This window comes from Orycteropus afer, unplaced genomic scaffold (assembly GCF_000298275.1).
Source record: "Orycteropus afer afer isolate SDZICR_OR568_19922 unplaced genomic scaffold, OryAfe1.0 scaffold00083, whole genome shotgun sequence".
Classification (NCBI taxonomy): domain Eukaryota; kingdom Metazoa; phylum Chordata; class Mammalia; order Tubulidentata; family Orycteropodidae; genus Orycteropus; species Orycteropus afer.
The window spans coordinates 8,491,754-8,504,889 of record NW_006921670.1 but is presented as its reverse complement, the minus strand read 5'-3'; the positions used below and the strand labels follow the sequence as shown (position 1 = coordinate 8,504,889).

General features: G+C 54.4%; 1 protein-coding gene across 1 annotated transcript in view; it reads left to right on the top strand.

Annotated features, from left to right (window-relative positions):
- The window catches only part of TTLL1 (tubulin tyrosine ligase like 1), a 32,219-nt gene that overhangs the window by 2,189 nt on the left and 16,894 nt on the right, over nucleotides 1-13,136 (top strand). The window contains exons 2-6 of the mRNA XM_007941731.1: nucleotides 3,300-3,508; nucleotides 4,147-4,327; nucleotides 5,794-5,928; nucleotides 6,332-6,440; nucleotides 11,302-11,445. Coding sequence (XP_007939922.1) covers nucleotides 3,300-3,508; nucleotides 4,147-4,327; nucleotides 5,794-5,928; nucleotides 6,332-6,440; nucleotides 11,302-11,445 — 778 coding nt within the window. The remainder of the gene's footprint in view (nucleotides 1-3,299; nucleotides 3,509-4,146; nucleotides 4,328-5,793; nucleotides 5,929-6,331; nucleotides 6,441-11,301; nucleotides 11,446-13,136) is intronic.

The following is a 13,136-nucleotide window of genomic DNA, read 5'->3' as shown; positions in this document are numbered from 1 at the left end:
TTGTAAGTTGTGCAGCTCTGTTTGAAGTAAGGAAAATTATCTTAGGAAATCCTCTCTGTGTGTTGACAACAGCTGCACAGAAGCAGTTTGCACGTGGGCAAGGACTGAGAGGAGCAGGACACATGGAAACGGTGCTGCATCCGGTGGGTCTGTCCGTGGGCCGTCGCATCAGGACGACGTAACAAACACCACAGAACTCGAGGGTCTAGCGCAGCATCTGTGGTTCTTGCTCCCGAGTTCATGCACTGGCCTGGGTGAGCATGCTGGTTTGGCTGGGCTGAGCGATCCCGTCCAGGCCTGCTCATGGCAGCGCTGGGGCCATTTGTTTTACTATCATAGACACCAGAGCACCGTGTTGTTTGCTCACAGAGAGGACGGTAGGGAACCGACTCAGCCTCCTTCCCATGCAGTCCTACCCTCTGAGCTGGTGCCTTGGTCTAAGGAGTGCACCTACCTGGTGTCATTGTTCACTCTGTAGGCATGTCTGTCGTTTGTCAGGAAGCCACAGGAGTGAGTTCAATTCTAGTCCTGAAGGGTGACTAGGGGCCGTAGTCTCAGAGTTTTACGAGACTCTGTCAAACCAGTAAGCTGGTCTTTTGCTTTATGATTTTGAGTTTTGTTCCACATTTTCCTCCCACTCTCTCCAGGATCTCCTATTTTGATCCCACTCTGAGTGGTTGGCAGTGGTAGCCTGGCACCATCTAGTTCTTCTGGTCTCAGGGTCATGTAGGCTAAGGTCCACAACTCACTATCTTAAAAATAGATACATGTGGGGGAAGAGTCCAACACGTATTCTGTCTTTCCCATGTGAAAAAGGAGCCCTGGTTGCACAGTGGTTAGCGCTTGGTTGCTAACCGAGAGGTCAGCGGTGTGAACCCCCCAGCCATTCCACAGGAGAAAGATGTGGCCCTCTGCTTCCCTGAAAATTCCAAAACCCAAAACCAAATTCACTGTTGTCGAGTCAGACCCTGAAGATTACAGCCTTGGAACCCCTGTGGGGCTGTCCTACTCTGTCTTCTAGGGTCTCTGTAAGTCAGAATTGACTCAAGGGCAACAGGTTTGGTTTCTGGTTTTGGTGACACAGTGATTCAGTGCTCAGCTGTGAAGGATGGGCAGTTCGAGGCCACCCTTTGGCTGAAGAAAGACGTGGTGACCTGCTTCTATAAAGATCAGAGCTAAGACAACACCCTGGGTTCGTTCTGCTCCGTCACATGGGGTCGCTGAGTCTGAGCCAACTCGCCAGCTTCCATCGACAACAGTGAAGTAAGGACCCAGGCCGGCACTGTGCAGTGTGGTGGCCTCTCACCACAGTGGCCGCTGACCAGTTGAGTGTGGCAAGTTCAAGTTGAGACGTGCTGTCAGGTAGAGTACGCTCCACAAGTGTAAAATGTCTCATTAGTCGGTTTTCCTATTGATTCCATAATAGAAGGCCACTAGGTAGCACGGAACAGTGTGTGCTCAACCGCTGAGACCGAGATGGGCACTAGGAAGGTGGCCTGGTGATCTACGTCCTTAAGACGGTGGCTGTTAGGCGCTGTCAAGGTCACAGCCGAGAACACCCTGTGGACTAGAGCTACTCTGTTAACAACACACGGGATCGCCCAAATCGCCTCAGCAGTAGCTGACAACTTACTAAAATAATAACATTTTAGGTGAGTGGGCTCGAGAAAATATATCATCAACGTGATTTTCACCTCTTTCCTTTAGCTTTTTTTAAAATGTAGCTGCTAGTCAGCATTCCTCTCCACTCTCACTTGGGCCTTGTGTTGCACTTCGTTGGTGGAGGTGGTCAGTCACTAACACCCTGGAAGAGCGACAGCCAGGCCCGTGCACCTGCCGACGTGTGGAGCCGGCCACGTGCCAGCGGCCTCCCCACAGCCCTCTGGTCTGGCCACCAGCTTATGGGAATGGAAGGGCCACAGGAACCCCATTAGACAAGGGCCCTGGGCAGACCTCCCCAGGACACAAGACCCAGGATCCTCAACAGATCAACCGCACAGAATAAAAGATGGGAGAGGCCACATAGCTTAAGAGGGACACGAGAGACGGGGCCCCGCAGCGTTTCGTCCCTTCACACGTACGGTTGCTGTGAGTCGGAGCCAACTCAAGGGCGCCTAACAAGACAGAGCAGCCAGTCAGAGGTCCGGCCTTGTTTGCACGAACTTCTTCTTGTTGTTGTTGTATGTTGTCAAGTCGGCCCGACACGAGCTAGGCGGTGTTTATCAGGCAGGGGCACGCTGGACACGCACGTGATACTTGATACTTAGAATTACTGTGACTTTTTTGCCACAATAACAGTGTGAAGTAGTATATCGTGTAACACACTGAGGAGTGTTTTTTACAGAGATTCTTACCAAAATTTGAGGGAGTTTGGGTTGGTGAGGTGGGGAGTCGGTGGGGATAAAGATGAAATGTGACTGGCTCTGTGTTGATGATTGTTGGAACCGGGTACTGGGGGCCAGTGCACTTTTCTCTCCACTCGGTGTACAGCTGAAATTTTCCACAATAGAAATGCAAACAAAGTCCCTGGATTCTAGATGCCCTTTCAAGGTTGGTGGCATGGCCGTGGGGTACAGGGAGTAGAGCAGGCCCCTGGACACCACACCTTGCTCTGTGGCTCCAGGCCCCCTTGTGAGTGCCAGTCCCTCCTCCTCCCCACCCTCTTCTGTCCTCTCTGGGGCTGGTAGGACATCATGGCAGTGGGCGAGTGGCTTCAGAGAGCTTGGAAGGGGTCCAGTTTTCTGTCAATTCTGTTGTCCCCCTACTTCACCCCACACTTTCTTCTCATTTCAGTAGGACGCACCCCCACGTAGCTGCCCCGTCGGAAACTCTTCAAGAATGTGAGGCACTGACAAGACTCTTTCAATAGCCCCTGTGGTCTTGGTTTCCAGGGGTCCTTGGACCCCTGGATTTGAGTGTAAATGTTGTGTAAACAAAGGTTCTGGCCTTGGAGACTGGAAGGGGTCTGTTGGTCATTAGTTTGTTCACGAATTCCTCGACACCCACCCCGTGCTAGAGAGTGACAATTTGAAGATACAAAGTCAGAATGACCCCTCCCTCAGTCCGGGTCACAGCCGGTCTTTGGACAGGTGTTATGGGCTATCGGGTGCAGAGGTGGGAGGGCTGTGTGCTGAGGTGTGGGGAGGGGGCGCTCTCACAGGCAGCGTTGGCCGTGGAGGGTGAGGGCTGGGAGGGCGCCCTTGCAGCCAGCGTTGGCAGCAGCTTTGGTGGGAACTAGGCCTCTGCACACATGCTCAGCTTCCGTCTGCAGGTCTATCTGTCCTGTGCTTCTCTCTTAGGATGAGCGTGCAAACGATCCGAAATGTTTTCAGTGTCGAAACTGGCTATCGGCTCTCGGATGACCAAATAGTCAACCATTTTCCAAACCACTATGAGCTGACCCGCAAGGATCTGATGGTGAAGAATATCAAAAGATACAGAAAAGAGCTGGAGAAGGAGGGGAGCCCTCTCGCCGAGAAAGACGAAAATGGAAAATACCTTTATCTGGGTTTGTGCCTTTTCCGGTGGCCTCGTGTGAAGACAGTGTTTAGGTTTCATTGAGTGGCGTGAGGTGCTGACCGGTGATGGCTGGCTCCGGCGGGTGGAGGCCTTGGTGTGGGGTGTCCGCTCACCGCCACGGTGGGGGACTGAGCTCAGCGTGGAGTTGTACTTTCTGTGAGCACCTTGGGGTGTGCTGCATGTGCAGCAGAGGGAGAATGACATCGACACCACGGGTATCCTTCCTGCATCTAGTGCCCCTGAGGGTGAGGGTGCTGTGCCCCTGTCCTGTCCAGAGACACAGGCCAGACCCTCGGAGAGTCTCAGAGCCCCTTCGCATGCCTGGGCAAAAGTGTACACTGACCTCTGCAGGCCTCAGTGTCCTTATCAGATAAAACGGGAGTGACAGCGGTCCCTACCTCCCAGGGGGACATAGGGCTGCACGATAGATTTCTGAAGGGTGTGGTAAAGGTGACTTCTTGTTGTACAGGAACCGAACGGAAGACGTCCTTGTTCTGTCGAGCGCTGGTTTTGGCAGTGGTCGGGGAGGGTGGCTGTGGAGCAGGCCCGCAGGCAGCGGCAGGGTTTCTGTTCAGGGCTCCCCACCGTCCCCTCTGCTTACCAGCAGTGTGTGTCTCGACCTTTCAGATTTTGTCCCGGTCACCTACATGCTGCCTGCCGACTACAACCTGTTCGTGGAGGAGTTCCGGAAGAGCCCGTCTAGCACCTGGATCATGAAGCCGTGTGGCAAAGCCCAGGGGAAGGGCATCTTCCTCATCAACAAGCTCTCGCAAATCAAAAAGTGGTCCCGGGACAGCAAAACGTCCTCGTGAGTGTGGGCCCTGCCGCCCCGTGCCGCCTGCTCGGCACTGCCATCTGCCTGCAGCCTTGGCCAGGAGCCGGGATCCCTGAGGGGAGCGGGGCTGGGCCTGTCGGTGGCCTGGGCTTGCTTTCACAGCGGTGATGTTGTTTGCCACATGGAGTAGCAGCAAGTCTCTGTGGCTGCACTAGTGCCCTTAGTTGTAGACTGTCCTCTGAGGTGAACTACGAGGGGAGGGGTGTGTGAACCAACCCAGGTCCCCGAGCGGGGTCCTGCTGGCCTCTCCTGAGTGAACTGACCTGCTAGCCGCTCCTGAGTGAGCTGCGAGGGGAGGGGTGCGTGACCCAGCCCAGGTCCCCAAGCGGGGGTCCTGCTGGCTGCTTTTTGTGCTACGGGTAGGGTAGTAAGACTCTTTCAGTCACGGTATCACTAAGGCCATGTAGCTTAAGAGCTGGGCCATGGGTCCCAGAGTGCCTGGGTTTGAATCCCCGTCCGACACTGACTGGCTGAGTGAGTTTTGTCTTTTAGACTCTGGGTGCCTCAGATTCCTCATCTGGGTAAAACGAGGGTAATAACTGTGCCAGCCTCACGGGGCGTGGTGGGGTGCAGCACTTGGAGGTGACTGTGGTTATGGTCTTGGGGGCAGTCTTGGCTAGCTGATCTCCTCCCCGGGCAGGTCTCCCCTGAACTGATTTTACTGGGCCAAGGCGTTGGGTCGGGCTCCCTGCTGGTCACTCTGCCTCTTAAAGCAAAGTGCCTGTGTGCAGTGGGCCCATTGGCCCTGGTGACGGCAGGGCGGGGAGCTCAGTGACACGCGTTCCCAGAAGCGGCAGACATCCATTCTCGTTGTGTGAAACCCATTACATCTGTTGCCTCGAGTTAACTCCTCCTCGTGCACCCTAGAGGATAGAGTGGAACAGCCCATAGGGTTTCCACGACTGTAAGTCTTTAGCTTCAGCGGCAGCCCCTGGGTCAGTGAGGTGGATGGACACGGTGGCTGCAGCGATGGGCTCAGGAATAGCAGGGATCATGAGGCTGGCACAGGACCAGGCAGTGTTTCGTTCTGTTGAACGTGGGGTCACTATGACTTGAAGATGACTCGACGGCCCCTAACGACAACAACAAGCTATCTTTAAGGACGCAGACTGCACATCTTCCTCCCGCAGAGCAGTTGGTGGGTTCAGACCATCGCCCCTCTGGTTAGCGGTCGGTTGCTTATGGCCTGTGCCGCCAGGACGCCTTTTTCATTGTAGAATAATGGCTCTTGGGTCAGGCCCACGGAGCCCTGCTGTGAGGGTGCTCAAGGGCTATTGTGTAGCAGCTGGGACGAAAGAGCACTCCTCTGTGGGTCCCCCTCACTCCATCTGTTCCCCCACAAACAGGCAGCTCCCTGTGGGGGTGCAGGGAACTGAGCGGCTGACCCAAGCATACCTTTGGTCTTTGCCATCTCATTTTGACTTTATCTGACATTGTAGGTTTGTGTCTCAGTCTACGAAGGAAGCCTACGTCATCTCTCTCTACATTAGCAACCCTCTGCTCATTGGCGGGAGGAAGTTTGACCTGCGCCTGTATGTCCTGGTGTCCACATACCGCCCACTGCGCTGCTACATGTATGTAACTTGTATGTCCTGGTGTCCACGTGCCGCCCACTGCGCTGCTGCATGTATGTAACCTGTATGTCCTGGCATCCACATGCCTCCCACTGCGCTGCTACATGTGAGTGTCCAAAGATGGGCTTTCACTTACACTCCTCCCTCCCGACTGTTGTTTGGGGCTTTAGGACACGTGATGTGTGTGCCGTGCCTGGCCCAGGGTAGGGCGTGAGTGAAATCCAGTGATTAACCTCAATGCTGATGTTAATCTGAGAGAGGAGGACACGGCCTTTGTGGCCAAGTGATGTGTTTTCGTTATTTATTTACTTACTTAAAATGTTTTATTTTATTGATGCTTTGTTTACTATGTTTTATTCATGCCTCTTCTCTGAGTGTTGAGTAAGTCTGAACTGCCGTCTAGGTACAAGCTGGGATTTTGCCGGTTTTGCACGGTCAAGTACACGCCGAGCACCAGCGAGCTGGACAACATGTTCGTGCACCTCACCAACGTGGCCATCCAGAAGCACGGGGTGAGTGCTGCCTTTGTCTGAGCTGAAGGGAGCTGACGGGGCGAGGTGGGCACGGGGTGGTGTTCCCCGTATGTAAGGGTCCAAGGCCTGGCACTGATGGGGAGGGTGAGAGGCAGGCTCACAGTGACAGTGTGACTGAGTATCAGCCCGAGGAATGGAGAGGGTGGTCCTTGGGTCTCGAAGCCTCCAGTTCAATCCCGGTCTTTCTGGTTCTGTGACCCTGGGCCGGTTAATTCTGCTCAGAGCCTCAGTTTCCCCATTTACGAGAGGAGATAATGCTACTATCGGAGTGTTGTTGGGGGGTTACCTGAGATGACCCGTGTCTGCAGTTGGTCATTGGTTCAACACATCGGGCAGGTCCTGCGCTGCGTGCTGGGGGTACGGTGATAGGGAGACTCTGCCGATAGCGGTGGGAGATACCATCAGCGTTCTCCTGGGCTCCACTCTCCTGCAGCCTGTGGGCAGGAGACACTCGTCGAATAATCCCACTGATGAGTGAGACGCGTGCTCCGAAGGCCACGGACAGCCAGGTCCAGAGAGCATGGAATGAAGGAATCCCCGAGTTCTGTGAGGGGAGGCGGGAGAGAGAATTCCAGACCCACCCAGCACGTGCCAGACCCTGTGGCGTAAGGAGCACTGCGGAGCCGTGAGGAGCCAGGGCGACTGAGTGAGAGGTGCCTGGCGGGGCAGGGAGGGCAGGACACGGGGACTTTGTCGGTTCCATTTAGAGCTCGGGACTTTGATCTCATCCTCTTTCCTAACAAGGAAGTTCTGACGGTCTCTGTTCCTTATGAGGGGCTATCTGGGAATCCTGCTCGAGTAGAAGCCCTGAGTCCTTTTCAGACTCTGAGTGAGAGTGGAAAGAGGATGAGTATTGACATAAAACAGGCTTTTCTGTGTAACCTACTGAAGAACATGATCTGACCAGCCTGGGCTCAAGCCCACATCTGTCACTTAGCCTGTGTGTGACAGATCGTGTCACCTGAACTGCCTCGTTGCAAATGGGAGCCGCGTTGTTCCTTCCCTTGCCAGTCCTTCAGTGACAACGGCCCCCTTCGACTGGGGGCCAGCAGTGGTCTTCGTGTGAGGCTGACCTGGTTGGCTTGTCCACCTGTCAGGTTTTCCTGGGAGCATTGCTGTCACAGCTGCTTAAGTTCAAGTAGAAGGTCAGGCCGAGACTTGTGGAGAGTGGGGAGAGTCACCTTTCAGGTGGTGCAGAGCAGAACTCTCAGCCCTGGCAGGAAGGCTGAGCAACGGCGTCAGACCCTTCATAGCCAGTTAGCTCCGTGAGTCAAGGGTGTGGTGGTAATAACTGCCCAGGAGGCCTCTTGGTGTCTCTGAGGACAGTGCAGTGTCTTGACCTTCCAGTGCAGGCTCCTGGATCTGGGGCTGCCAGACTGGACCCGGAACATCCCACTAGACGGGCTTTCTCGGGAGGCAGTGTCGGCGGGGATGCGTTGGCAGGAGACAGGCTGTCCTTCAGCTCAGAAGCCTCACACGGGAAGCTGCCGCAACTTCCATGCTGGGCCCAGTTGTTAACACTTTGCTTTTCAACGCAAGAAAGACTTAGTCTGAGAAACCTGAGTTCTTGCCTTGAGCGGCAGCTTCTCATAAGTGTGTTTAGAACTGAATGAAGAGCAGACGTCACGGTAAACACTGACACTTTGTCGGGCAGCCCTTTGTTCTGGCGAGGTCACTCTGCTCTGCTCGTCCCACCCCTAGAGCTCAGCCCCGTGAGGTCACTCTGCCACACACTTCCCACCATCAGAGCTCAGAAATCTGTGAGGTCTACCAGCCCCATGAGTCCCACCCCCAGAGCTCAGACACCTGTAAGGTCCCTCTGCCCTGCACGTCCCGCCATCGGAGCTCAGAGACCCGTGAGGTTACTGTGCCCTGCACGTCCTGCCCACAGAGCTCAGAGACCCGCAGGGGAGGCAGCGCTACAGAGAACTGATGACCAAGGACAGAGACACAGTGGGGCTGTCTGGGTGCAGGAGCAGGGGCGTGGCCCACAGCTCTCCTCATCTGCCAGGAGTCAGCACCCTGAGCAGCCGTGGAGGGCTTTGCAGCCCGCAGAGAGTGGGAGGAGGGAGCAGGAACAGGAGACGGCAATGTCTGTCAGGGAGTCGATTACATGCCGCGAAAGATTCCGATGGAACGGTGTTCCTGCAGGCCGGGAAAGGGAGATGTTTACTCGCTTTTTATATCTGGACTGTGCTAGGCTGTTTGACTGTGTCTATTTATTTTATGCTTCAAGAACTTTCTTTTTATAAGCAAACATCAGCTTTTCTTGATGGTAAAGGGAGTCTGTGGCTTGAAAAAGTAAAGTATTGTTGAATGGCAAGCCCCACTTTCCCTGAACTTCTGTGGTCTTTTTCTAGGGAACCAGCCCAGAGTTACTGGAAGAGGCCATTAGATGAACAAGCTGGGTGCTTCATCTTTTGAGACTTATTATTATTATTCATTGCAAATACTTTTTTTCCCCTTCATTATTATTTATTTACTTATTATTGTGATTTGGGTGACAGTTGACAGAGCAAATTCATTTCCCACGCAGCGGTTCACACACATTTGGTTTCATGACACCGACTGCAATTCCCCACAGTGTAAGAGCTCTCTCCCCACTTCCTGCCCATAGTCACCTCTTCCCTGTGGCCTTCTTTTCTATGTATTCTGCCCCCTGAGCTGTCTCCCTGTGCAAACACTGCCCTTCTGTTCTCGCATGATTGATCGCTCTAAGGAGTGTATCCACCTGATGTATATATGCCTGTCTGCTGTTAGGCTGGAATCTACAGGAATGAGTTCAGTTCCAGACCTGAAGGGTCACTAGGGGCCATGGTCTCGGGGGTCTCACCAGGCTCCATCAGACCAGCAAACCTGGTCTTTTTTTTTTTTTCCAGAATTTGAGTTTTGTTCCACATTGTTCTCCCACTCTATCCAGGGTCTCCTACACTGACCCCTTTCTGAGTGGTTGACGTTGGTAACTGGGCACCATCTAGTTCTTCTGGTCTTGTGGACATATAGGCTGAGGATCGCATGGTCTACTAGTCCCTTGGACTAATTGTTTCCATGAATCTTTGGTTTTCTTCATTCTTCTTTGCTCTGAAAGAGGAGAAGAGCTTGCTTGTAAGCTTTTAAGACCTCATTCGCTACTCACTAAAGTAGGATGTAGAACAATGTTTCTGTGTAGTGTATTATGCCAACTGAGCTTGATGTCCCCTGTGACCATGGTCCTGAGCCCACAGCTCCAACCACTCGCTCCCTCAGGGTGGTTGGCTGTGGCTAAGAAGACACCATAACTGCTCTCTGTTCTAGTTACACGGACATTCTTACAGCACTTACAAACACATATGTAGAATCATTGTCCGCCAACCTTATTTATGGCCGCGGGTAGATTCCCTTTTGCCTGGACATACCTGATCATTCAGCCTGTCTACCCATCTGTTTACCCGGAGACTTCAGAGATATTTCAGTAGTCAGGAGTTTACCTCAGCCCTGGAACACGTGTCTTTGTTGTTATTATTGAGTACGGTTGATTCTGTGTTTACGTTGAAGTCTTCTCCTGGGTCGGTGGGGTTGGTTCATTGTTAGGCTGGTTTTGTCTTGGGTCACAGTTCTCGGCTTTATGCTTGGAGCATGAACCCCGGTGCCGTAACCTCTGACCGGCCTCAGTCCTTCCTGGCTCTCCTTCAGGAGAGCAGTGTGCGCTGGGCGAAGTCTCAGGAACAGAGAAATAGACCACTGAACTGGGGTCAGCGTCGCAGCCTAGGGCCCCTGCTCCCAGGGGGAAAGCTTGGGCTCGCCATGGGCCTGAGCCTCAGTCTGTCTACGTGTGAAATGGGATGATCGTGAGACTTTGTGGGGTTGTTAGACATGAAGGACGTGTGGCTTAGGTCGACTTCCCCAGGAAAGAGTCTGAGTGCGGGAGCAACACCCTGGAGGGAGGCGGGGCCGGGGAGGGAGGCAGCCTATTGTGGTAGAGCTGCAACAGAGAGTTTAGCTGAGCCACAGGCATGCGCTCTGGAGCTGGAACCGCCCTGCACATACATGGTCCCAGATGGAGGCAGGTACCCTGATATCAGCCAGTCCTGGGATGCAGGCTGCCCCGAGGGAGAGGCATAACCTTGGACCAGGCAGCTCTCTTTAGCCAAGGATACCTCCCAGAGAGGCTTTCAGCTGGAGAACAGGTTAGGGACCCACCCATTTTGATAGGCGGTTGGCCTGCCACAGCAACCACTAGAAGGTGTAAACATCAATTACATGAATACAGTCTCAGGCCCCATAACGTCCGCGGTCCCATTCCTGCAAAACCAAGACCCATACAATGTTTGTGATCACAAACAGGCAATTCTCTGTGACGCTCATGGGGGTATCAACTGTATCACTAAGTTAAAGGTGATTTAGGGTGTTTTTTATGTGTGGAAAGGTGCTCTCCATATTATGTACTAAGATAGACATATGACTAATGATGTTAGATGTGTACAGTACCTAACTGTTCCAACTTACGTGCAAATTCAACTTAAAGACGGACTGAGGAATGGAACTCACTCGTCATCCAGGGACGGCCAGTGTATAATGTGATGTCCGCACAACGTCCAAATCACATAAGGGCCTATGTCACGGAACCTGTGGTGGACGCTAAGTGATGTGTGACTGTGTTCCAGAGTGGGATGTTTTAGAATAAGAGGAGGCCACTTTGTCCCTGGGGACAGGCATCAGGTCGGCCCAGCTCCCGTGGGGTGACAACACTGAGGAGGCCCTCACTCGGGAGATGGTGCTGGGAGTTGGTGGTTGGGTGTGAGAGCCGGTCATGGCCCTCCCTGGGGGCGTGGCCTGAGGGTGCCCTGGCCCCGCCCTGCAGGACGACTACAACCACATCCATGGCGGCAAGTGGACTGTGAGCAATCTGCGGCTGTACTTGGAGAGCACGCGCGGCAGGGAGGTCACCAGCAAGCTGTTCGACGAGATCCACTGGATCATCGTGCAGTCCCTGAAGGCCGTGGCGGTGAGTGCCCTGCAAGTGAGAGTGGCGGGAGGGACACTGGGCCAGGGCCAGGAGAGAGCGGGGCTAGCCGGCCGACGGGCTATTGCACAGCAACAGGGAGGCTCGCCAGGCTGCCACTGGAATGCTCCCCCACAGCTTGCCCCTTGAGGCCGCCACAGGCCCGGGCTGTTTGTGGGCTGGGCTGGGGGTTCACACCCACCAGATGCTGCCCGGGCATCTCCAGAAGTAGGCACGGCCGTGGGTCGCTCGTGAGGGCTCTGGGCTGTGGCTGCCGGATCAGCGACTGCTGGGCAGCCTGTGGTGTGAGAGGGGCCTCAGCAGCCTCCTTGCTTTCAGGCTTCTCAGCTTGGCTGCTTCGTGGCTGCTTTGCACCTGAGGTCCAAGGTCCCACCTCTTCCTACTGTTTACTGGCTTTCCGGTTTTGGTTGTCCAGTTTCAAAGCAGGTCCACTTCTGTTTTTGAGGGACCGGAAAGGACTGAACACTTGGACACCCACCACCAGCTGCTCTTTCTGGTGCTTCCCAGATGGGGTCGCCGAGGGGCTTCATGACCCGTGTGACCTCTCGCCAGACAGAGGCTCAGGCCCAAAGAGCTGGGAGGGGAGAGCATCCTGGGGGTGGCACGTGGTGTGAGAATGTCCGTCTGCTGCCGCCGAGGTCACGCGACTCTTGTTCTCGTGGCCTGTCTTCTCAGGGGGACGGAGGGTCTGCCTTTCTGCCTGCAGAGGTAGCCCCCAAACAGGCCCGCTCAGGGGCAGGGCCTGAGGACTTGGCCTGGATCCCCAGGAGCCACTGTGACGAGTCCCTGTGGAGCATGTATGTGTGTGGCAGGCCACCTCCCGTTCTTTTGATAAAGGTGCTCTGAAAACTTCAGAAACTGACAGAATCACAGCCAAGTCATAGGCCCCAAACCCAGGCCAGGCGTGCATAGGCCGCACTCCTGGAGCTTTGGGGTTGTGGAGGTACTTTGACTGCCACCGTCGGAATTGTTCGCGGTTGCTGTCTTGGAGTGAGTGTGATGACGGCTCTGGCAGCACGGTGAACATGTGAGAGAATAGTGACAGGAAACGTTCTCTGTGGGGAATGAAGGCCCTCTCCCATTGTTCCCTCAGTGTGCAGCTTACATGCTCCTCCTTGTACGTGAATGACTTCCTCCAAATGACCATGGAAGGGAATGACTGACGTGGACCTCTGGGGTTGGCAGGAGTTGTCGCCGATGGTGGTTTGAGTTGGACATGCTCCCTGCTTTACGAACTCCATGTGTTTTTTTCTGTCTTTGGTTGACAGTGAGGGTTTGAAGGGAAGAGAAGCTCTCAGGATCTAGCTTGTTGCATGGGGAGAGTCTCAAATCTCCTGTTGCACAGAAGCCGCCTTCTAGTTTAGCAGCCTGGGTGGGGGGTCGTGGGTAGGGAATGAGCGGGCATGCAATTCTGGGCTCAGACACGACTCTGCTCAGGCTCAGGCAGGTGACTGGACAGGTGCCCACCCTTTCTGAGTGTCTGGCACCTCGTCTGTGAAGTGGGGCCATGACACTGATGTCACAGGGTTGTGACATGAGAGCTGCGCTGTGGACTGAACCTACCGATTGAGGAGAAGAGGTGCTGCTGGCCCGTTCCTGCACGTGACCGTGTGCCTTCATTTCTGGGGACACCAGCTCTGGCCTCCCTCCCGAGCCCGTTTTACTCTCTCTGC